The 23143-nt window shown below is 43.3% G+C and overlaps 1 protein-coding gene across 2 annotated transcripts in view; it reads left to right on the top strand.

Moving 5' to 3' along the window:
- Positions 1-837: 837 nt before the first annotated feature.
- Positions 838-23143, top strand: part of DGCR8 (DGCR8 microprocessor complex subunit) — a 39322-nt gene continuing 17016 nt past the window's right edge. The window contains exons 1-8 of one of the 2 annotated variants that reach the window (XM_051973230.1): positions 838-1132; positions 9314-10305; positions 10807-10966; positions 13311-13453; positions 13685-13967; positions 20858-21055; positions 21602-21703; positions 22424-22522. In XM_051973230.1, the coding sequence (XP_051829190.1) occupies positions 9586-10305; positions 10807-10966; positions 13311-13453; positions 13685-13967; positions 20858-21055; positions 21602-21703; positions 22424-22522 (1705 nt within the window). In that variant the 5' untranslated portion in view covers positions 838-1132; positions 9314-9585. The remainder of the gene's footprint in view (positions 1133-9313; positions 10306-10806; positions 10967-13310; positions 13454-13684; positions 13968-20857; positions 21056-21601; positions 21704-22423; positions 22523-23143) is intronic. The other variant, XM_051973231.1, reaches the window with a different exon arrangement.

Below are 23143 nucleotides of genomic sequence, written 5' to 3' on the forward strand. Positions count from 1 at the left end.
ACTTGCCCAGGGGCACGAGGACGTGGCCAGCCCGAAGCCTCTGCCCTGGTCCACTGGGACCTTTGCTCCAGAAACCCAGGCTGTTTGTTCATTTGAAAGAGGAAGGAGAGTTAGCAGGAGTCTGGCGGGAGAGCGGGGGACGAGAAGGGGGTTTCCCAACTCCAGACAGTCAGGGTTCCAGTCAGAAAAGCAGGTGCCGTTCCCAGCCTGCCTCTGGGCCACTCTTGGCTGTTGGACTCAACTGGACACGAGGGGCTCAGACCCTGCCCAGCCCCCCATGGGGGGGAGGGGAAGGAAATGTGCACTGAACGCTGGAGGCTACCACCCATTTTACAGAAGGGGAAACCGAGGCACAAGACTTCAGAGCCACCATTTGGGAGCGGCCTGGACCACCACAAGCACTGACCTGGAGCCGGAAGGCCCTGACAGAGGTCATCTAGTCTAACCCCCTTTTTACAGAAGGGGAAACTGAGGCCCGGAGCAGTCTAGTGACTTGCTCCGCTCACCTAGAGTGCTAGCATTTGAACTCAGCTCTTCCCTCTCTATTCTTTTCATCCTTCCCCTTTCTTTTCTGCCCTCTCCCTTCTCTATTGTCCCTCTTCCTTCCCTCTTTCCCTTTCTTTATCACTTTTCTCCCCTTTTCCATTGCCCCTTTTCTTCCCTTTTCCCTCCCTTTCTCCCATCCTTTTCGCCCATCCCCCTCTGTCTCCACGCGTCCTCCTCTCTCTCTTCCTCCCTCCCTCCCTCTCTCCAACCTCTCCTCCTCCCGCCCAACGGTTCACCAGCCCGCCCCCATCTCCAGCACCGGCCCCGCCCCTTCTGCAGCAAACCCGCGCCCGGCTCCTTCACAACCCCATTGGCTACCTGGCCTGCCACGTCTTCGAAGAGACCAATAAGGGGCGGCGGCGTTCGACGGCGGCCTGCGATTGGCGAGCTCGGCCCTGGGGGCCCGGTGCGTCCCCCCGGAGGCTCGAGCGCGCTCCGCCTCAGCCTGGCTGGCGGTTTAAAGATGGCGGCGGCAGGGCTCGTGCCCCGCGGCCCCTGACGGACTGACGGAACGACCGGAGGACGGGCTGACGAGAGGAAGGAGCGAGGCTGCGGCGTGAGTGGCAGCGGAGCGGCTTAGGTTCAGGTGGGCGGTGAGAGCGGCGGGGACGGAGCCCGAGGCCGGGGCGGGGAGGGGCGGGAGCGCGAGCGCTAGGGGAGCCGAAGGGGGAGCCGGGGAGGGGGAGGGGCGGCCGCGCGCCCCAGAGGAGGAGGAGGAGGAGGAGGGGCGGCCGCGCCCCGGGGCCCGCGTCCCTCCCCCACTGCGGGAGCCCGGGGTCAATGAATGATGGCTTTGCAAGGGGGAGGGGAGTGGCGGCTTCCGAGCCGCTTGGGGGTCCCTTTGTGCACCCCCCAACTTCCCCTAGCCCCTTTCGAACCCCATCTTTTTCCTTTTCTTCCAGGCGTCCATCACCTCCTCTTCTCCGGGGGCCTCCTCTCCTTTCCACCCTCCCTTCCTTGCCCCCCACATACTCTGCGGTGCCCCCTCCTTTTCCGGCCGGCCTTCAAGACCCTCCCCTTTGATCTCAGCTACTCCTTTGGAGAGCCCCTCCCCTCTGCTCTTCCTCCATGAGTCCCCTCCCCCTTGAAGTAGCCCATCGTACTCCTCTTCCCCCCCCCCCCTTTCGTGCCCCTTCTCTCCCCTTGTCCATACCCCGATTCGCCACCCTACTCTGTCTGCCCCGCCCCCATCGGCCCCTCCCCTCTTGGGGTGCCTCCTCCCTGGGGTGCCCCCTCCCCTCTGGCCCTGCCCCTTCCCTCCTCCCTCCCTCCGCTCCCCTTCTCCCTCTCTCCTCCCTTCCTTGCCTTTGCCCGGAGCTACTGAAAGAGTGTTCCTGGAATTGGTTTGGATTTAAAGTCATTTCTGCAGCCCCTTTTCTGACCCAGCCTGAGGAGGGGGTGGGGGGATCCGGGGTTTCCCTTGGTCTTCCTGCATCGAGAGTGCCGGGATGGTTCGGGTGGATCCCCGGGAACCGGTTTGGGGGTGACCCGCCCCCGCTGCTGCTTCCTGAGATTCCCCCAAACCCCACGCTCTGGGGGAGCCTTTGCCTCTCGTTCGCTCTCCCCTCTTGGCGGGGCCTCTCCCATTGGCTTGGGCTTTCCCAGCAGAAACTTTTAAACTGTCACAGCCTTTATTTTGCTTCCCCACTGCCTAGGACCCCTGTCCTGGGAGTCCGGATGCCCGGATCTGCCATCCCTCTGCTTGGTAACGGAGTGAGCGGGGGTCCTCTTCTCTAAAATGGTAGACTAGGTAACTAGACCATCTCCGACAGCCCCACGGTGTGCACCTCTCCGCTCCGTGTTTTAGAGAGAAAACTTGAGATTCATGGGAAAGGACTTGCCCGTGGCCATATGGCTGGCAACAGTAAGAGCTTGGATTATGGGTCAGCATTTATTAAGCTCCTACTGTGTGCCAGGCATCGGGGATGCCGAAGGGGCGTCAGGCCCTGCCCTGGAGGAGCTCCCAGTCTAACAAAACTGATGCGTGCAGCCAATGACACACAGGAATTAAAGGCATTAACATGGGGTGGGGATGGTTGGGAGACCGCGGGGAGAGATGGAGGCTCCTGTTTGGGAGAGCCAGGAGGTAAGGAAGCGGTGGGGGGATCCGAGAAACAGGAAAAGCGGAGGGGGCTGGATCCGAAGGACACTGAGTGCCCAGCAGAGCGTTTGGGGTTTGCTCTGCAGGCGGTAGGGAGACATGGGAGTTGACTGAGTAGGGCATGACCTGGTCCGAGCTGCACTTTAGGAAAATCACTTAAGTGGCTGAATGGAGGAGAGACTCCCACTGATGGAGCGAGGCGATGGCCTGTACCAGGTGGGGGCTGGGTCAGGCGAGGAGGAGGTGGAATTGGCCGCCTGGGCGCCATATTGGGTATGGGAGTAAGAGATTTAAGGAGAAATTCAGGAGGCTCCTGGGGACGGAGAAGTGGAAGAGAAGGTGGTCGAGGACAGAATCCTGGGGGACACGCGGGCTTGGAGGCTGGAGAGGATCCAGCAGAGGAGAGAGGGCGGGCTGTCCCAAAACCTAGAGAGAAGAGAGTGTCCAAGAGGCTGCCTCGGAGGTCAAGGAGAATGAGGAGAGGCCACCGAGAGGTCATTAGTCATTTTGGAGAGCGCGGCTTCGGGGCAGTGATAAAAGTTAGAAGCTGGCCCGTAGGAGGGGACAGCCTCTTGGAGGAGTTGAGTTACAGAGGGCAGGAGAGAGATGGGACCAGAGCCCGGGACGGCTGATTGTTAAAGCCAGTGTTCTTTCTATTACATTCTACTTCTCTAAGGGCTCTTTCAATATTGATATCTAAAATTGCAGTGCCAGTGCTAATTGGTAACACCGGGTTTGTTTAACAAAGTTTCCGGTATTCCGCTCTACACACATAAAAGGGAGGGCACCACATCTTTGGTCATTCCAGCTTTTATAAAAGAAAAAAGCTTTTTCCCTTTTTTTTTTCCCCGAGCACCTTTGATAAAAGCTGCTTCTGACTAATAGGGGAAGGCTTGCTGTTGAGACCTTTTAGAACCATTCAGAAGAATTAAGATCTTTGGCCCTCACTTGAGCAGGCTAAGCTGAATAAAAATTCCCTTTGCCCTAATGAGACACCAGTAAAACTTAATTTTAAAGTCATCAAAACAGACTCTCAGAGGCTTACGGACAGGATACTTTCCCAGAGATTTGATATTTGTGCCTTTTGGCATTTGCGTTAAGCTGCTGCTTGGTTTGGATTGGTCCTGCACGATTGAATAAACGAGGACCCATTTGGCCATTCCCACATAGATACCTACCTGTATTAGGTGGTAAAGGATGTGTATAAGCTAGTTTTCCTTATATCTGTCTTGATGGGAAAAAAACCCATGGGTTTCTAAAAGCTTATGTGTTGGCTAAATTATAGAGTCTAGCAGTTTGCTTGTCAAGGCTTAGAGAAGAGGATGTGTGGTCACTGAAAAAAATGGTAGAGGCTGTAAGCAAGGGTCAAATGATCTGTTCATCTGTGGGAAGTATTCGGAAGGGTGTTTCTCATTTAGAATTAACAATTTTCAAATTACTGATACGAATGGGGGGTATCCTCTCCATCTGACCTCGTTCACAGAAATAGTCTTTTCGAGTTGTTTGTGGGGAAAGGTAATCTTTGTCTGCCTAATGGCTAACCTGGTAACACACTTCGGGTGGGTTGTGAAGTACTTGGTACAAGCAATAATTTTGATGGCTTCATTTTGTGTCAGCAATGAGCTTGTCCCTACCACTTCTGACACTAGGCTGATTGAGAAAGGCTGGTCTTGATGAGATGAAACTGGATTGAGCTGGTTTTACACTCTGAGTTAGTTCTCTGTCAGTTGAGTGCTATATCTCATGCCATACACATGTTTTTCATTTCTTGTGTTTTTTATTCTGTGGCCTTTAAGAAAGGATGTTATTCTGGAAACATGCAACAGTTGTAACTCTTAAAGAGCACACTTCTGTGACTGTAACAGATATTGTAGCAGCTGTTGTGAGAAAGGCAAACATTTTAAGAATTGTTCAAACCGACAATCAAGTGGGATGATTCACCTAGCATAGTCAAAAACCAAAAAAAAAATGCTAAAAACTGACATGGTGAACAAGCAAAGGACCTTTCTAGGGACCGAGATAGGTATTTATATGCCTCTATAGTGTGGCTGTGGCACAGGTTTCCCTTAAGCTGGAAGAACATCAAACACCAGTATAAATGTCTGCTAACCAAAGGGAAAACTGTTTGTCTTAGGAAAGACAATACAAAGACTGCAGTACTGATGACTAGAAAGAAGGTAATGTTAACCAGCAACTGTGAAAAAGCACATTTCACACTGTGATAAAACTCACTTTTTCGTTCAGGGTTGTAATCAAAAGCCGTTGTCGAAAGAAGTCCAGGTGAGACTATAAGATCTAGTCATTTTCATTGATTGTATTATATCCACTGATGATTATTTTTTTTTTTTTTTTGCTCCCAGAAAGCCTAGAGATCTTGTCCCCATGGAAGGAATGATAATCTCAAATACATATATCAATATACTTCCTGAGAAGCTGATTGTATCCAGGATATTCTGAAATGGAATTCAACATGACCTTGAACCAGGCTATGTATTACATTTATATAGCACTATGTATTACATTTATAGATGTCTTCCAGGAACTGTGCTAAGCACTTTTTACAAATATTATCTCATTTGATCCTCAGGTACTATCATGATTCCCATTTTACAGAAGGATATACTAAGACAAGTTAAATGATTTGTCCTGGGTCACATAGGAAGTGTGGGCTGGATTTGAACTCTGCTCTTCCTGATTCCAGTCCCAGAACTGTATCCTGTGGCCCCCGGCCATCTGGTTAAGAAACATGTCCAGGAGATAGAGGCAAATGTGTTTCTTTGGCCCGGAAACTCGCCTGATTTAAATTCCATTGAATATAGGCAACATTTAGGGGGAAAATGTACTTTGGCTGAGCGCCTCCTGTGCTTCAGAAGCAAAGTTAAGCATTGGAAAGACAAAGAAAGCAGTGCAGGGTCCCCGCCCTCAAGGAGCTCCCTGGTCCACTGGAGGAGACAGCAGGAGAACAATGGATAAGATCCACAGAGGGAAGGCCCTAGTATTACAGGGAACTGGGAAAGGCTTCTAGAAGATGAAGTTTTAGTTGGGGCTCAAAGGAAGCCTGGAGTGGGGTGAACATGCCAGAGTTTCACAGTCAGAAGACTGCAAAGATAGGAGAGGGCCAGAGATCCTGCAGTTGTTAGGGTTCCCTGACAGGCGAGAGTCTTGTGGTGGGCGTGAGAGCCTGTCCCAGGGTGGGGCCAGGATCCGAGCAGAGCAGGGGTCAAATTGGGGAGATGTTGGGAAGGTGGAATCAACAGGTCTTGGTGATCAATTGGGGAGGAAGGAGCATGAGGATTCCAGGAAGAGAAGTAGTAATGGAGAAACTAGCAGGAGGAAAGACGAATGGGTCTGCTTTGGGATGTGTTGAGAGGTCTATTGTATGTCCAGTTTGAAACAGACAGTTGGAGAAAGGAGTCAGGAGGTTAGGTAGATAAAGAACAGTTGGAGACTCACCAGCATGGAGAGAAACTGATGCTCCAAGTGAGCATGTCGAGGGAGAGAATGGGGCCCACAGCAGAGCCTTGGAGGACACCCTGAGTGCTATGGCTAAGACCCAAGTGAAGGACAAGCAAGTCAGCTGGGTGGAAGGAGAACCAGGAGGGTGTGGAGGGTTCTGGACTATGAACAGTATAGCAGCTTTGCAAAGAGCAATTTCAGTTTTAAGATGATTCTAGGATATCCACTTTGAGACATTTACTAGACTTTTGGAGAGTTATCTGGAGGTGAGAAGTGAATAAGTACATCTAAGAATCATAGCAAAGCGAGGGTATTGCTGTTGAGTTTTTGTTAATGTGAAAACGTCAAGTTTGTATTTACCATACAAAAGACATTACACTCAATTAGTGTACTTCACCCCAATCTCTATTTGAAGCTTCTCCAGGTCTGTAGGACCTGCTAGTGTCTGTTTACTGGATAGTCTTTAAGACCTCAGGGTCATTTTTCATGCTGTGGTTTTTTTCTGGGTCGTTGGATGATGAGGTCGTGAGTTACCCAGGCTTCCTTGACCTGCCCTCTCTTCTCTTCCTTGTCTTATCCACATTCCTAGCCTTGGCTTCTGGCTCTTGTCTCCTTTAGCTCTTGGCAGTGTGACTTACCATCTGATCACTCGGATAAAACTTTCCACAGTTACCGGAATTGTCTTTAACAGTCTCTGCAGAGGATCATAGATTTAGAGCTGGAATTTTATGGCTGTTTTTATCTGTATCCTTTTTCTCCTGACCACTCATATCTGGACACTACTGGGTTTTCATGAGACTGCTCCTCTCCGATTGTTATCTTCATCCTTGTCGAGTCCCCTAATTGAGGGTCCCCCAGAGTTCTCCTTGGCCTTTTCTTTTTTATGCTTTCTGGCTTAGGGATCTCTTCAACTCCCGTGGATTCATTTATCTAGATTTGTATACCAGACCTTGTGCCTCCCCTAAGACCTGGCCTCAAGTCACCATTTGCCTATTGACATTTCCCGCCACATGACTAGACTTCTCCTGTTCACCATCTCAAAAACAAAATTCATCTATCTAAACTCCTCTTCTGAGCTTCCTTGTCTCTGTGGAGGCTTCCAGGCTGGGAATCCCATGGTAGCCTCTTAAGCCACCTTTTGGGAAGCAACAGCCCCTGTGCTGACCGAGCTTGGAAGCTTCTATCACCTGCCTCCTCAGCAGCCACCAGGACTGGGAAAGAAGGTTCTTGGCCCCAGCATGGGATTGGAACGGCCACCAGGAATGGATATGGCTTTCTCCGTGGAGCCGCTTCCCCCGAGACTATTGGGCCTTTCCTTCTAGCTTGGAGCTGAAGCCTGTGGCCTCCCTAAATTAGTGAGCCCTTTGAGAGCAAGGACTCTCTTCTCCCTGGGTGTTCCTAGTCCCAAGGAAAGCACTTTGTGTTTGTTCAGTGCATTCCTTCTAAGCTCAGGGTCATTCTGCACTCTACCGTCTGTCCAATCTGTAGCCAATTTTTCTTGCTTCTTCCTCCCAGACCCTAGTTCATGCCTTCAGCTTCTCCCCCTCCTAATTGGTTTCCCTGCCTTAAGTCTGTCTTCTGCTGCCCTCTTTTCATACCAGTTTCCTAAAGCCCGAGTCTGGTATCTCTCTGCCTCCAGATTCCCCATCCTCTGGAATAGAAGATCAGCTCCCCTTTGGCATTCACTAGCCCTCCAGGCTAGTTTAAACTCAGCTCTCTATGCTTATCACTTGCCCAAGTGCACAAGGTCCAGCCCACCTTGTTTTCACCTGGGGTGTTGTGGGCCTGTAATAGGCTCCGGTTCCTTCTCTTAGGACCTCTGGTGTCCTTGGAGAGTTGGCTGAAAGTGCCCCGTCCTCCATGAGAGGGGAGTCACCCCAAATTCCCCGGAAGCTGAGTGAGAATGGGCGTGGAGCAGCAGCATTGCCCTTCTGGCTCTCTCGAGGAAAGTGCTACCAAATGAGTCAGTGGCGTGTCTTTCACGTGGCTCTTCAGGACTTTGTGGAACACAGTGATACAAATGATGAGGAAATGCTAGAGGTGCACCACCTGCTCTGGAGGAGCTCCCTTTGAAACTACAAACTTCATTCCACACTCCTGTTCATGACTCTCTATGGAAGGGCTTCTTTAACCCTTAGAAGTAACCCCTCACAGTTACGTCAGGTGGATCACATTTACTTAATTGCTGCTACAGGCCCACCCCTTGGTAGACATTGCTGGGCAATATGAAGGCTTTTATAATGATCCAGATGTAAGCCTAGACTCTGGCTCAGATAAAACTTGAGTTTGGTACGTCTATGACTCTTCTATCTGAGTATTTGGTTTTGTGTTTGAGAGTGTAGCCTATCCGTAGATCAGCTTGGTGAATGTATCTCCTGCCCTCAAGAAGTCTGAGGTCTGGCCAGGGAGATGACATAAAGGTGATCAGTTAAATTCTAGTTTAAAACAGCAACACAAGCAATGGGATTAAATGCCTGGGGGGTCGGGTGAGGTCCCAATATAGTCATGAAATGGTAATCATTAATGGTAATGGTGCTCATTTTTAAGTCCTCCTGGTAACTTTAGTTTCATAACCAACCTCTTGTTGAGTCAAGAAAGAGTTAATAGGCCTGTCAATGTATTGCTTAAACCAAAGGTTTGGTTAATCAATAATATGAACCCAGAATTTTTGTCTTAACCTGGAAAGAATGAATTTTACCTCAAAAACTTAATTTGTAGTGTTATCCCAAGGAAATGTGAATTATAATTTGAAACTGTTCTACTATCTGCAGTAAACGATGGGAGTGTTTTAATAATTTATTTTCTCTTTCTCTAAAGTATTCTTAGGTGTTTTACAGTAAATCAATTCTGTGCCTTGTGAGTAAGAACAAAGTAATTGTAACTTTGAATTTTGGCTGTAATCTTGTGTTTTGTAGAATTGGGGGGGAGGGGGCGTGCGTGCAGTTGCTAAAAATGCTGAACTAACACCAAGTGCTGTGATCATGTCTATGTACCCGGAAGAATGGTAGAAGAGCTGCTTTAGAGGAAGCTGTGAATGAGGGAATCTGTTGGTTCTCTCCTTGAGAGAATAGCTTATACAGGGAAGAGGTTAATATAAAAACCACCGTCATCAGCGAACAGCATGTTCCTGTTGCAATTATTGGCTGTGTGGCGATCCTTTTGTTAAATATTTCAGCAAATTGGTGACGTTTTTTAACAATTTCTTTGCAGGTTGGATGAAGAAAAGGCACTTAAGGATTGAAGAACTGCTCCTCCACCTAAGTCTTCAGCTGTTTAAGCTGGATGCATTGTGATTTCCAATAATTGAGACAGTGATTCTAAAAGCTGTCTACATTAATGAAAAGAACAATGTAGTCAGCTTAGCTAAGTCATCAGTGTTGCCTATTGACTAATTTGATGGATTTTTGCATGTTAGGAGAATAGATTGATATAACTTTTAAGTTTTATTCTTTTAAAGTGGTCATTTTAAGAGTATTTAAGATATGGAGACATTGGAAAGCATAGCTCCTCTCCAACAAGAGGTGACAAGAGAATTGATTGTGGAAAACCACCTTTATCTCCCGCCACTGCCTCCTAGCGAAGAGCCTCCACCACCTCCCCTGCAAACGTCCAGTGACGCAGACGTAATGGACGTTGGCTCTGGTGGTGCTGGACAGTCAGATACCCCAGCTGGGGATGTGGACGCCCACTTCGGACCCCAGCTTCTCACCAAAGGATCTGCTCCTTACAAAAGCCGCCTCTGCATAGATCCCGACAACTGCGACTTAAGCCCAAGAACAGCTCGCCATGCCCCTTTAGTTCGAAAATTCATCCCCGATCTTAGGTTGCTTAAGGATGTCAAGATTAGCGTAAGCTTTACAGAAAGCTGCAAAAGCAAAGACAGAAAGGTTCTCTATACTGGAGCTGAGACGGATGATAAGGCCGAGGCAGCTTTTAGTATAAATGATGTCAAAGGAGATTTTCATGTATGTCCTTTTGATGGTAGCCATGGGAACATAGTAGGAGTAGTGGGTGAAAGTGTAGATAAGAGGGATGAGGAGAATGAGATTGATCAGGAAAAGAGAGTGGAGTATGCAGTGCTGGATGAGTTAGAAGATTTTACTGACAATATGGAAATAGAGGAAGAAACAGGAAGGTTCACAGCTAAAGCAATTTCTCAACGAGATAAAGTGGACGAAGACACCTTGAATTTCTCCTATGAGGTATGTCGAATTACTTTTCTGGCCATTAGAGAAATCTGGAAAAAAAAAATGCAGTTATCTGTTAGAAGCCATAGTTGCGGAGAAATCAAATTTTCCCTCCTCTGAAGGGTGGAATGATTTTATTTTGATAAAGAGAAGATTAGAGAAAGGATTAAAGTTTTATCGAAACAGTTGTCACTAATGTTCCTTTTTTGGGCCAGTTTAAACAAATAACTATTTTGGAAGGAAGGTGCTGCTGTGGACTATGCATCTCTGCTGTGTCATTGATTTGTGCTTGAGTGTGTAGTGAGAGATTTCATTCAGTTTGTTTTTCAGATGATCTTGAACCATTAAATGGAGCTCCTGTGACCATATTTGAAAGCTACCCATTTATTTTTCTCTTATTTTGCTATGGTCTTTTATCGATGATGTTACATTTGCCATTGGGATAGTCATTAATATCTATTCTTGAGAAAATGGTAGCCTTGGGATAGAATGTCTGATTGATAGAATGTTTTGCAGGATGATTTTGACAATGATGTGGATGCGCTGCTAGAAGAGGGTCTTTGTGCCCCCAAAAAGAGGAAAATCGAAGAGAAATATGGAGGAGAGAGCGATCACTTGTCTGATGGAGAGACCACCGTGCAGCCCATGATGACCAAAATAAAGACTGTTCTTAAAAGTAAGCTGCTATGTGTTGATGGGATAGTGTTTGGGGTGTGCTTTTCTGCATTTAGTCATATTATACCGAGAAAACTTTTCTTTTTAAAATGGTGCCCCAGCTGGGTTGGAAGGAGGATCACAGGCTCCAAAATTGAGCATTGATGGGCCTCCTCCAAGTCCACCTAGTCCAACTAATTTTACAGATGAGGAAACTGAAGGCCAAGAAGAGGTTGAATAGGCTGTGGCAGAAGAAAGACTTGAACTTCCAAGCACTTTTTCTTTTATGTCCTTTAGTGCAGAGGTAGACTGCCAACAGTCCAGCCTCCTTATCTAGGAGAATAAATTCTAGCCTTGAGGAGCTGCTAGAGCCTCCTTAAAGGTCCTTGAGGAAGCAACCAGGCTTTCCTTTACTAACTAGGATGCTGCTGACTCACAGCAAACAGGGTCATTCTCTTTTCTTGGCCGTTACATTTATGAAGTCTTGAGCAGCCACCAGAGTCTGAATTGCAGCCCACAGATGGGAAGTGGGTCCAGAAAAAAGATTCCTCACATTCATTTCCTGAAAGGAAGCTAACGCTGGAGAGGATGCAGTTGTTTGAACTGGCAGCTGATGGCTGTGAGGGTACACTGAAAGGCCAGTTGGAGTGAGAGCTGAATCCTGCCCATGGTCTTAGGGTTCTAGTCTGATTAACCTCGGTGTCAGCTGCTCAGTCTGCACAGAGCTTCTCTTGGCCATGGTCACTGGAGTCAGCGGGGGTACCAGGCTAAGTAAAAGTGGCTCTTGTCTTATCCTTTGGCCCCAGTTAAGGTTAGTTCTTGAAATAATATTTCTTCAAAGTAAGATTCTTTCCTTTATTGGCCACAGTGAAGCAGGTGATCCTCAAAGTCTCTCTTCCTCATCAGATCCTAGACCAGTGGTCCTCAAAGTGTAGTCCAAAGAATTGTTGGGGTCTCTGAAACCCTTTCAGAGGGTTTACAAATTCAAAATTACTTTTTATTTCTAATATAGTAAATAGCTATAAATATAACCCATGTGAACAAAAACTCTTTGAACAGATCCTCGATAGTTTTTTTAACAACATGAAGATACTGAGAACAAGGTTTGAGAACCACTGTTCTAGACTTTCTAACCTCATCAGTATCTTCTTGGCATATCTCCCTACATGTGATGTCAACATGAAAAAATGGCAACTCAGGTGTTGCTAACTGCAGGTCTTTTGTGTTTCTTTGAAACACATTATCCTGGGACTGCATTAGAATGAGCCCCACTGTAGTGGACTTTTTCCCCCACAACTGTTTTGCCTAGTTACAAAGATCATCAGAATGGTACTTTCTTTGGAGGCTTTAAATCTTTTTTTGTGCTTGTATTCATAGCCTTTGTTATGTCAGTAGAATTCAGATTCCATCAGGTCTGGCCAAATTGGAATAGCTTAGATTTGGGGTCCAGATTTTATGTTGTCTGGGCACCCAAGTGATGAATTTTAAGTCATGGTAGCTCATTTGACTTTCAGCAGAGTTATGAAGGGATGTCATCTGGCTAGTAAGGAATAGGGATAGCTGGAATTGTTACACTATTGCAATCACAGGTCCTTAAGAATAATAAAGGGTTTGCTAGTTGCCCTGCAAACAGCAAATTTTAGGGAATCCTGGTTCATGCTTTAACCAGGAGCTGTTTCTACTAGTGCAAAAAATTGCTGTGCCAGAGTTGATCAGCACTTTTGATATTTATTTTGTCCATAAAAGTAGACAGAGTCATATAAATGTTTTGTGCTAAATTGATCTTTGTAAATCAGTAATTTGAAATAAAATTTTCAAGATTGTGGAATGACTAAAAACAGTATCAATAAAGTAAAACACTGTTTTCAAGCTAAACTTAAGGGTAAGGAGATGGTGATATCAACAGCAGAAACATTAGAATGAAAAGTATTAGGATTTAGAGTGGTAGTGTTAAACATCTCCCATTTAATCTGGTTGATATTTTGCCTGAAGCTGAAGGCCTGACACCTCTGCTTTAGGGGCTGTAGGGCAAACTGAAACAATGCTGAGATTTTGGGCAGCAGATTTTGAGTTCCAGGTTTTATATTAGTCACTAGCTGTGGCTTTGGTTTACCTCCATCTGTGAAGAAAGTCTTGCTTGGATCACTTATTCCCATTGGGTTGTCAGTTGAGCTCAGAATAGGAAGACCCACTGTCATAATCAACAAGCACAGGTTCGGAGTTTGGTTAAGGAGGGGGGATTTTGTTGGTTCTCTAAACAAAACTTTTAAAAGTTCTTTTTATTGAATTAATTGAGTGAACATTTTCTTTAAATTTCAAAGCTAAAGCTTCAAGTAATTCCAGGATTTTCTTGTCTTTTTGTAAAGGCCGTGGCCGCCCACCTACAGAACCGTTACCTGATGGATGGATCATGACATTCCATAACTCTGGAATTCCTGTCTATCTGCATAGAGAATCTAGAGTTGTTACCTGGTCCAGACCATACTTCTTAGGAACAGGAAGCATAAGGGTAGGGGGTTCATTGGTCATTGGTAATGTAAGAATTGAATTTTAACTGTTTAGAAATCACTTTGGTTAGTTTTTGAAATGTAAATGCTCAAACTTTGAATTGCATGTCTTGGAAATTTTTCATTTGTACCTAACCAGAGTCCAGTAAGAGAAATCAGGTTTTCAGAACTCAGCTTCTAGAGATCCTGTGCTGGAATTCATGAAACATTGCTGTTTTACTGTTTCTGGACAGAAACATGATCCTCCCCTGAGCAGCATTCCTTGTCTGCATTATAAGAAAATGAAGGACAACGAGGAACGAGAACTCAGCAATGACATCACCCCGATTGGAGATGCCTCCCCGATCAAGTCCATGGAGAAGTCTTCAGAACTGGACAGCCAGACTGAGGAACCAGACTCCACGGCAGTGGATTCGGGGTCCCTTGATGAGAAAGAACCTCTCGGGGGGGATACGGCCCAAGGAGCTTTAGGACAAGTGAAGGCCAAAGTGGAAGTGTGTAAAGATGAATCCGTTGGTAAGTGTGGACGCTGGGTCAAGGGCTCTGGAAAAAGAAGAAAGGGCAACAGATGTTGATACAAAGTTATTTGGGGTGGGGGGATGGGGAGAGAGGAAAAGGCCCTCACTTAAGTAAGGCTACCAAGAGGCCAAATGGATTGGAGGAGAAGGGTCCCTGAGATGAAGGCCACAGGGAACATCCTGGGGATAGAGTAAGCTGGCTGGGCTGGGAGGAGCATGAGGTACAGAGGTCCTAGGAAGATGGGCTGGAGTTAGGTTTTAAAGGACCTTGTTTTTTAGCCTTGAAGTCATAGCGAGGGCATGGGATGATATGGTCTGATTTGTACTTTTCCTAAAGAATTTTAACTATAATAGAAAGGAGAGAAGACCAGAGCAAGGGAAGAATCTTCCATTAGGAACAGAAGCGGCAGCAGTCTAGGAGAGCTGATGATGGCCTACCTGTTGGTAGAGAGTATATATAAGAGATTAAGATTTGGCAACTAGATTCGTTTTGCCTACCTTTTACCCTTTTGCATCAAGGAGTAGCTTGTAGGTTAAGGGGGTGGGGCATAAGTATGATATACTTGGAAATGAAGGCTTTTTTTGGATAATGGAATTGGGAGATTTAAAGTTATGAGCCTTGGTGGGTGGCTTGGAAAAATGTCGCTGCCCTTGACAGAAATTGGGAATACGGCAGGTATTTGTTTGGCTTGGAAAGGGGAATCCTGTTGTGGACCATGGTGAGTTTGAGATGCCTATAGAACCTGCAGGTTGGTGGTGCCCAACAGATAGCTGATGATGCAGGACAGGAGCTCAAAAGACACTTGAGCGAGATGTAACCCCTGTACTCACAGACATGGTGGTATCCATGAGGAGGAGGCCTCTGAAAGGATCTTGCAGAACACATACCCACAGTTATGAGATGGAGCACAGATGGTGGTGATCCTGCAGTGGAGAGTGAGAAAGGTGGAGAATTAAGCTTTATGGGCGGCCTGTTAACCATTGGGAGATGATATGATTGGTGCATATAGGTCTGTTGTGGTAAAGTTGACAAAAAGCTTCCTTCTAAGCCTCTGAGTTGAGTATGGATTTTATGGAGGCAACCCTGGGTCTGATTTCAGTGATCTTTGTGCTCCTTATCTCCTATGTAACCTAGCACTTGGAAGTATGAGAATATTGACTGGAAAAAATCGTTGTCCCTCTGGACAGAGATTCTTATTGTGATGTAAGGGCGATTTCTGTATTCTTAAATATGGTGCCGATAGAAGGCAGCTCTCTACCATGCCGGAAAGGTGTCAAGTGTCCTGGCAACAGGTAGTGGGTGAGCTTTTTAAAGACCAGCCTACTGATTGTGGGCATCCATGAAACATAAATAAAATACAGATTATCCTTATTCCATCATCCCTTATTGAGACTTAAGCCATCTCGAGATTTGCTATAAATGTGATTTAAGCTTTTGGTATTCTTAATTGTGACAGCCTTGTGTGGAGATATTGACCTGTCAGTCTTGAAATTTTTACTAATTGTTGAAGCAAACCAGAAACATGGCTTGTCGATGAAGATAATTGAAGCTTATGTGCCAATGTCATGCTGTAGAGAGGCTGATGAGGTGGGGAAATTCAGTGAATAATTTGCTGAAAGAAAAAGTATCAAACTGCAAGAAAGAAGTGAAAGAATACTGTTGAGAGAACATCAACTTGAGCTGTTCTTTAAAATATAGATGCTGAAATAGGAAATGGACAAAAGAACATATATTGACAAAATGTTCATTTTCTAAGAATTTCAGTAGGTCAATTCAAGCAAGGCCAAATACTTAGCAAAATGAGTGTTCCTGATTTCAGCCCTGGCGCATCATCCCCAGTGCCAACTAGGTGCTCCCAAAGACATTTAAGTGTGAAATAGAAATAAACAAACAAAAAAATGGAAATGATCTGCAAGTCCTATCCAAAAAATTAAATTTGTTAGCAGCAGTGGAGCCACTGTTTATGAACAGAAGTAGAAATGTCTTTTTTTAAATAACTGATTTTATTTAATGGTACAAAACATTTCTACTTTAAATAAAATACTTCACTAGTGAAAATTTTAATGAAAGTGATGTGATCAGAAATGCTTCATATTGGTTTAATACTTTGTGATAACAATTTGAAAGTCAGTCTAAGTTCAGTTTATTGCAATACTTTTCTTCTGGCACATTTTTTTGAAATTTATTTTTATAATGAACTTAATACATCAACAGACATGAATAAAGTATATATAAAAAAGTATGTGGGAACTTTTAATTTTGTAGTACCAACATTCTCTTTCTGGTGTCCCCATCTGACTTGCTTTATTGTGTATTTTTAATGTTTTATTGATACTCAGAAATGTCATTAAAGAAAAATGGGAAGAGCAGCTGAATTGATTTGGCCAAATGTGAAGGAAGAAGGAAGAGATCACAGTGATATTAATTTTTCAATGTATCTGAAGGAAGAAAGGGAATAATGTATGCAATGCTTGGAAAAGCTTATAGACTGGGGCAGTTTGATGGTACAGTGGTCTTGGAGTTGGGAGGACCTGAGTTCAAATTTGGCCTTAGATACTTACTACTTCTAGCTCTGTGACCTTGAGCGGGTTACTTGATGCCAATTATCTCCAAAAGGGAGGGAAAAAAGCAACCAAGAAAAAATCTTAACTTCCCAGTCCATGTGTCTACTTTTTCAATCCTACAAAGTCTTTGATAATAGTCTTCATGTATTGAATGCACCCTTGATAAAGGCAAAAGGAGGGAAGAAACAGATTTTCACAAGCAATATTCAAAGCAGCCAACCAAAAGGGTCAGAATGCAAGATCCCATTCTGCTTTTTGTTTAATTATGCGAAAGAATTTTTATATAGAACAAGATGTTCCATAAAGGCCCTCATGCATAATTCAGAATTATACAGTGTCTTTGAAAGGTATTTTGAGAACTTTGTTTGGTTTGATCGTGAGTATCAGTGGAAAGGCCTAAAGATATTTTTGAGGAGAGTGTCTGAAGTATAGTCCACATTCTTGGCCCTTTTCCATCTAAAACACATGACTTCACCTGCATCTTTATATTAAAAGTTTACGTAGATGTTTGTGCCTCTTTAGACACATACCTCTCAGATAACCCCGAGGTTTATTTGCTGTGCATTTACAGTGTAATGGAGTCATTATTTTAGGTTTGGTCCCTGACAGATTAGGTCTGGTAAACTTTGAGATGACCTCTTTTTTTTTTTCTTTTTTCTTTTTTTTTTTTTTAATTTACCATTTTAAAATGGTAAAGAGGGAAAAGTTGTTTACTTGAGAGCTATCCTGGGTGTAAATATATTTGTTCCAAAGAAACTAAGGTTTCCTAGTTTCCTAGTTTTGTTGATAATTCTCATATTTATGTAATTTTCATTTCCAGATATTTCTCTCCCTTTCCATTACCTAGCAAGACATCCCTTATGACAAAACTGACCTTCATTCACATAACAGAATTGGACAATTAGAATAGTGTCTAACATGCTCTAGCCTCCAACCCTGCTAAAAAGAGAGGAGGGTGGGAAGTGTATTGATTTTTTTTCTCATCTCTTCTGTAGCAAGTTAAGTCATTTTTATTACAGTGTTCCCAGTTCCCTTTGCTTCAGTTCATAGAAGGCTCATGCTTCTCTGACTTCTTCATATTCACCACTTCTTGCAGCATAGTAATACTGGATTCAGGTACCACAGTTTGTTCAGCTGTTCCCCATTCAGTGGACATCTCCTTTGCTTCCAGTACTTTGCCACAATAAAGCAATGCTAGACTATCAATCTTTTTAGTATTTATCAGACCTGGTTGTTGTCCTCCTTGGTTGTATCGTCCAGGGCTTCTTAAAACTTCTTCCATTTGTGACCCCTTTTGCTCAAGAAATCTTTACGTGACCCTCATGAAGAAACTTATTTTTTAAAACAATTCTTGGGTATACATATAATTTTATCCTTTATTAAAGATGAAAGCAAGTTTGCATACTAATGAGAGGTGTGCGTATGTATTTTTACATAAAGAATTAAATCTTGAAGGCCTATTTGATACCTTTTATTGTTGCCAAATTTTTCACAACCTCCATATTCATTTATGTGACCCTATACGGGATCACATTTTAAGACGTTTTGGTGTAGACTAGCGGTGGGATATCTGTGTTATAAAATTGGACCACATGGTCTTGAGACTATTGAATTAGTCTCCCTTTAAAGAGAAGCTATAGCTCATAGAATATTTCTGTGGGAACCATTGGACCTCATGGTCTTGAGGCCATTGTGACAGTCTCCTCTTAAGGGAACCTATAAACTTATAAACTCTACTCATGAGAAAATACTAACAATAATGTGTTGAGATTAAGATGGCTTGTGTGTCCTGAATAATTTTTTTCTTCTCTCTCTCTTTTTTTTTTTTTCCCCGGTGAGGCATTTGGGGTTAAGTGACTTGCCAAGGATCCTAGCTAGGCAGTGTTAAGTGTCTGAGATCAGATTTGAACTCAGGTCCTTCTGACTTCAGGGCTGATGCTCTATCTACTGTGCCACCTAGCTGCCCCCCAAGTAATATCTTGCTAGCCACTAATTTATCTTTTTCCCCTGTACATGTGTATCCCCAAATCACCCATGTACCCCGAAACTTTACATGTAAATCACAACAGTAGGTGGCCACCAAAAGTATCCCATTCTCAGAAAGGGCACTTTTGAACACATCTCCCTTCCCTGGGAGCACACAACCCTTGGGACCCAAGGAGACTTCTCTAGCTGAATTGGCCTGGGTGTCTATGCTCCCCCACATAGCACTGCTTTTACAGGATTTGTCTGTATATTTAAGTTGTCTATCAGATCTCAGTCTCCCTTTACCTATTTCTCTTTCCCATTGTTGCCTATTATTGCTTTTAAAGCTTTATGTCATATATTGTATCTAGGATATACTGCAACATATCCAACATATAAAGGACTGCTTGCCATCTAGGGGAGGGGGTGGAAGGAGGGAGGGGAAAAAAAAATCGGAACAGAAACAAGTGTCAATATAAAGTAATTATTAAATAAAAAATTAAAAAAGAAAAAAGCTTTATGTCAGACTAAGCTCTTGTTATTACATATTATTTTGGCATTTAAACTCATTAAGGAGTTTGTTTTCCCCAGTATCTCTGCTTGGCCCATGGGCCTTTCTTCACACGTGAACAGGGACACTGCTTAATGACACATACCTTTGTTGTAGTCCTAGAAAACAAGGATCAATAGGGGAATCCTTGGATTCTCCCAAGGGAGACTCCCTTATTTATGTCAGAAGTCTGTCCCCAAAACATTGAGTTACTTTGTTTTGGTATATTTCCAGATTGCTTTCTAGAATGGAAAGTTCATTGTTTCACCAACCGTCTGTGTGAGTGTAATCTGTTTTTCCATAGCTAACATTTACTGTTTCCATCCTTTGTTATCTTCATCCATTTTCTGAGTTGTTTTGATTTGCATTTTCCTAACTATTCATGATTTAGAGCAGTTTTTCATCTAGTAAATATTTTGTGCTTTTTGAACTATTTTTGTTTAGCCTTTGGAGTTAAAGATATGTATTGGTCCCCATAAATCTTGCACATTAGAATTAAGCCAAGAATTTTTCTCAGTTTGTAGCTTTCCTTCTTAACCTAGTGGCACTAGTTTTTTATGCACACAATTATTTTACCTTAGCCTTGATCACCTCTGTCCCTTGTATAATTAAGAATGCTTAATTCTTAGTCATCTGGTTCTTTTCTCTCTCTCTCTCTCTCTCTCTTTTTTTTTTTTTGGTGGTATGATCTTTAATATTCAGCTTATATTTCTATTTTGCGTTTGATGCTGATTTAACCCTAATTTCCATCCTACTGATTTCTGCTGTTTCCAGTAATTCTTGTCAAACAGATAGTTTTTTTCCAAGTACTTTATGTTCTTGGAATTCTTGAATATTTGGGTTATTGTGTCTAATTGTTACTGATTCTTTTTTAGGTATTCCGTTCTTGTTATTCAGTTGTTTCAGTCAAAACAACTCTTTATGATCCTCTTTGAGGTTTTCTTATCTAAGATAACTGGAATGGTTTGCCAATTCCTTCTCTGGCTCATTTTAGAGATGAAGAAACTTGGGTAAACAGGGTTAAATAACTTGCCCAGGGTCACACAGCTAGTAAGTGTCTGTGACCATATTTGAAGTCAGAAAGGAGTTTTTCTCACTTTAGGCTAGACACTCAATCCAATGCACCACCCACCTGCCCTTCTGGTCTGCTCTATTCATCTGCTTTTCTATTTTTTAGCCACTATCAAATAATTTTTTATTTTAACTGTTTTGCTGTCTGCAAGAACTAGTTACTCCTTATTTCCTCTTCCTTTTTTTTTTTTTTTCCCTTGAGGTTTAAACCTTTTGTTTAATTTTTCGGAGTTAATTTTGTTATATAAACAACAACAACCTTCAACCATCCCCTTGGTAGTTTAATATAGCACTAAGTGAAATCTGTAAGTCACTTTAAGTAGTTTCTTCATAGTATTGATATAACCAGTTAGCAGAAGAATACGGTATTTTTTTTCCTTTATATCCTTTATAAGTAGAGCATTTTGTAAAAGTCTCCAGGGTGCATTAGTAGATTGACTCAGTTATTTTATGCATTTTGTAGTTATTTTGAATAGGACTTTGTTCCCTTTTATTTCCTTTTAGATTTTGTTAGTGCTGTATGGATATGCTGTTGAGTTTTATGAGTTTGTTTTGTTTCCTGCTACTTTACTGAAGCTCTGAATTGTCCCTATTAGTCCTTTTATTGTTTCTCTGGGTTTTCCTAAGTAATTATTATATTATCAGCAAATGGGTGTATTTTTTTTCTCCTCTTTGCCTCGTGTTTTGTAATTTTGACAACTAGAAACAATAATGTTTCTTTGTTAATTCCTGCACAGATCTTGAGGACTTTCGAAACTATCTAGAAAAACGCTTTGATTTTGAGCAAGTTACTGTGAAAAAGTTCAGAACTTGGGCAGAAAGACGCCAGTTCAACCGTGAAATGAAGCGTAAGCAGGCGGAATCTGAAAGGCCTATCTTGCCGGCCAACCAGAAACTCATTACTTTGTCTGTGCACGATGCGCCTACAAAGAAAGGTTAGTCTTATGTTTTTAAATTTTAAAATTTGCAGAATCTAACCAGGCTGACTGGGCTCGGCCAATTTTATGTTGTAAAATGTGCCTCAGAGGTCTTTCTTAGTGGTCCACGTGTGAAATAAATAATTTGTGCATGTTACATTTTTGATCTAAGCAGCATAATATTTAGGTTACTGAAGCTTAACATTCATATGCTAATTTGTTTCTGTAAGACTACTAGCAGACATTTACATAGCATTTTAAGATTTATAGATGATTTTATGTACATTTTCATTTGAGCTTTCCAAAGTTCACATTTTGTATTCCTTATTTGACAGATAGGAAAGTGAAGCCTGGGGATTCACAGTCATTTGTTATAATGGCCACTTGGTTAAGAAGCGGGAAAGCTGGGTTTGAAACCTGGGTCTCCTGAGATGCCACAGCTCTTTACTACTATCCTCTGGCTTCCTAAATGTTGATTTCTCTTGCTTAAATAATGATTACATGTCCATTTGTGGGGATGAAGGGATTTCAAGTCCCATATTAAATGTTTCTTCTCTGTCGCAGAATTCGTTATTAATCCCAATGGGAAGTCAGAAGTCTGCATCCTACACGAATACATGCAGCGAGTCCTCAAGGTTCGCCCTGTTTACACTTTCTTTGAATGTGGTAAGTTTTGTTCCTTCATTTAGGGGCTGTATCTACAGCCTGTTCTTTGTTAACGTGGTAGACACAGAGTTTGCATATAATGTGGGACCTAAGGGAGCTGACCTTAGTGCTGACTCTGTTCTAACATATCCTGTACCCACCACCCCTAGGTAGGATCCTAGGAGTTATAGAGATCCTGTAAAGCTGGACTGGACCTTAGAGATATCTCCTCCAAATACCTGAGACATCATCAAGGTGGGGGCAGGGTGGGGAGTGACATGCCCAAGGTCACACCCACACCCCCACATGCAAACATACATACACACAAGATCAGTAGTAATATTTGATATTTGAACCGCAGATTCTCTTGTTCCAAATCTGTTTTGTTTTTTTTTTTTTTTTTTTTCCCACTGAGCCGTGCTACCTCCTTTGTAATCTGGTCAGCCTCTTATCAGTACAAACCTAGTTTGTACCAATCTACTAATTTGGTGGCTTTTATAATATTTTCTCTTTATGTCTGTCCTCCTTTGCTGGATTCTAAATTCCTTCAGGAAGAAGAATGTTTTTTTCAGTATTTTTTTCCTAAAGTATTTTATAAGATGCTATACATAGTAGGCACTCCTAACTGTTTGATGTATAATTTAGTGAATTTAAACCCTGCATTGTATTAGGGGATTTTTTTTTTTGAGTGGTGTTTCATTCAGGCTATATATTTTAAAGAGAATGTTTTCCATTTTTTAGAGAACCCAAGTGAGCCTTTTGGAGCCTCAGTGACTATTGATGGAGTGACCTATGGGGCTGGAACTGCAAGCAGCAAAAAGCTTGCAAAGAACAAAGCTGGTAACGTGCGCGTTTGTAACTCCCACTGCCCATCTGTTTTACTGTCCCCGCCTCTCTCTGTCTGGGGTTAAGAAAGGCATGAATTCATAGCCAGTCTTGGGTATGGAGAGAGATTGCTGATACCATTGGATAGCTTATAAATGGTAAAATGCAAGTACACTTTGTTTAAGCATTAGAATCAGTCATCATACTGTATTTTCACATCTCACAGTGGGTTTTTATTGTGTTGTGAACTTTGTTTACATTGTTGAATTTTTTCATGATGATGGAGGCAGCCATGTTCTTAATGAATAAAATGCTGGTCTTGAACCCTTGAAGACCCAGGCCCTCCTCAAACATCTTGGCTGTGTAACCCTGGCCAAAATCACTTTCCCTCTCTGGGCTGGAAGCAGTGCCTTAAGTCTTTTTAAGTTGCATAAGAGGTTCTGGTCTGTCTCTGTAGAGGGAGTTGCCTTACTCAGGAATTCCTGGTCCCAGTGACATCGCAAGTCAAGCCCCTCTCCCTTTCTTAGTGATGCCAAAATCTGGTTTCTGGAGTAGGATTCTGTGGCTCTTCACTTGGAGCAAGTCTCTTTTTGGTTGTCCTGTAAAACAGTTGGAAGAGGCTGATTGATAATGCTT

Source organism: Antechinus flavipes, chromosome 1 (genome assembly GCF_016432865.1).
Source record: "Antechinus flavipes isolate AdamAnt ecotype Samford, QLD, Australia chromosome 1, AdamAnt_v2, whole genome shotgun sequence".
Taxonomy (NCBI): Eukaryota; Metazoa; Chordata; class Mammalia; order Dasyuromorphia; family Dasyuridae; genus Antechinus; species Antechinus flavipes.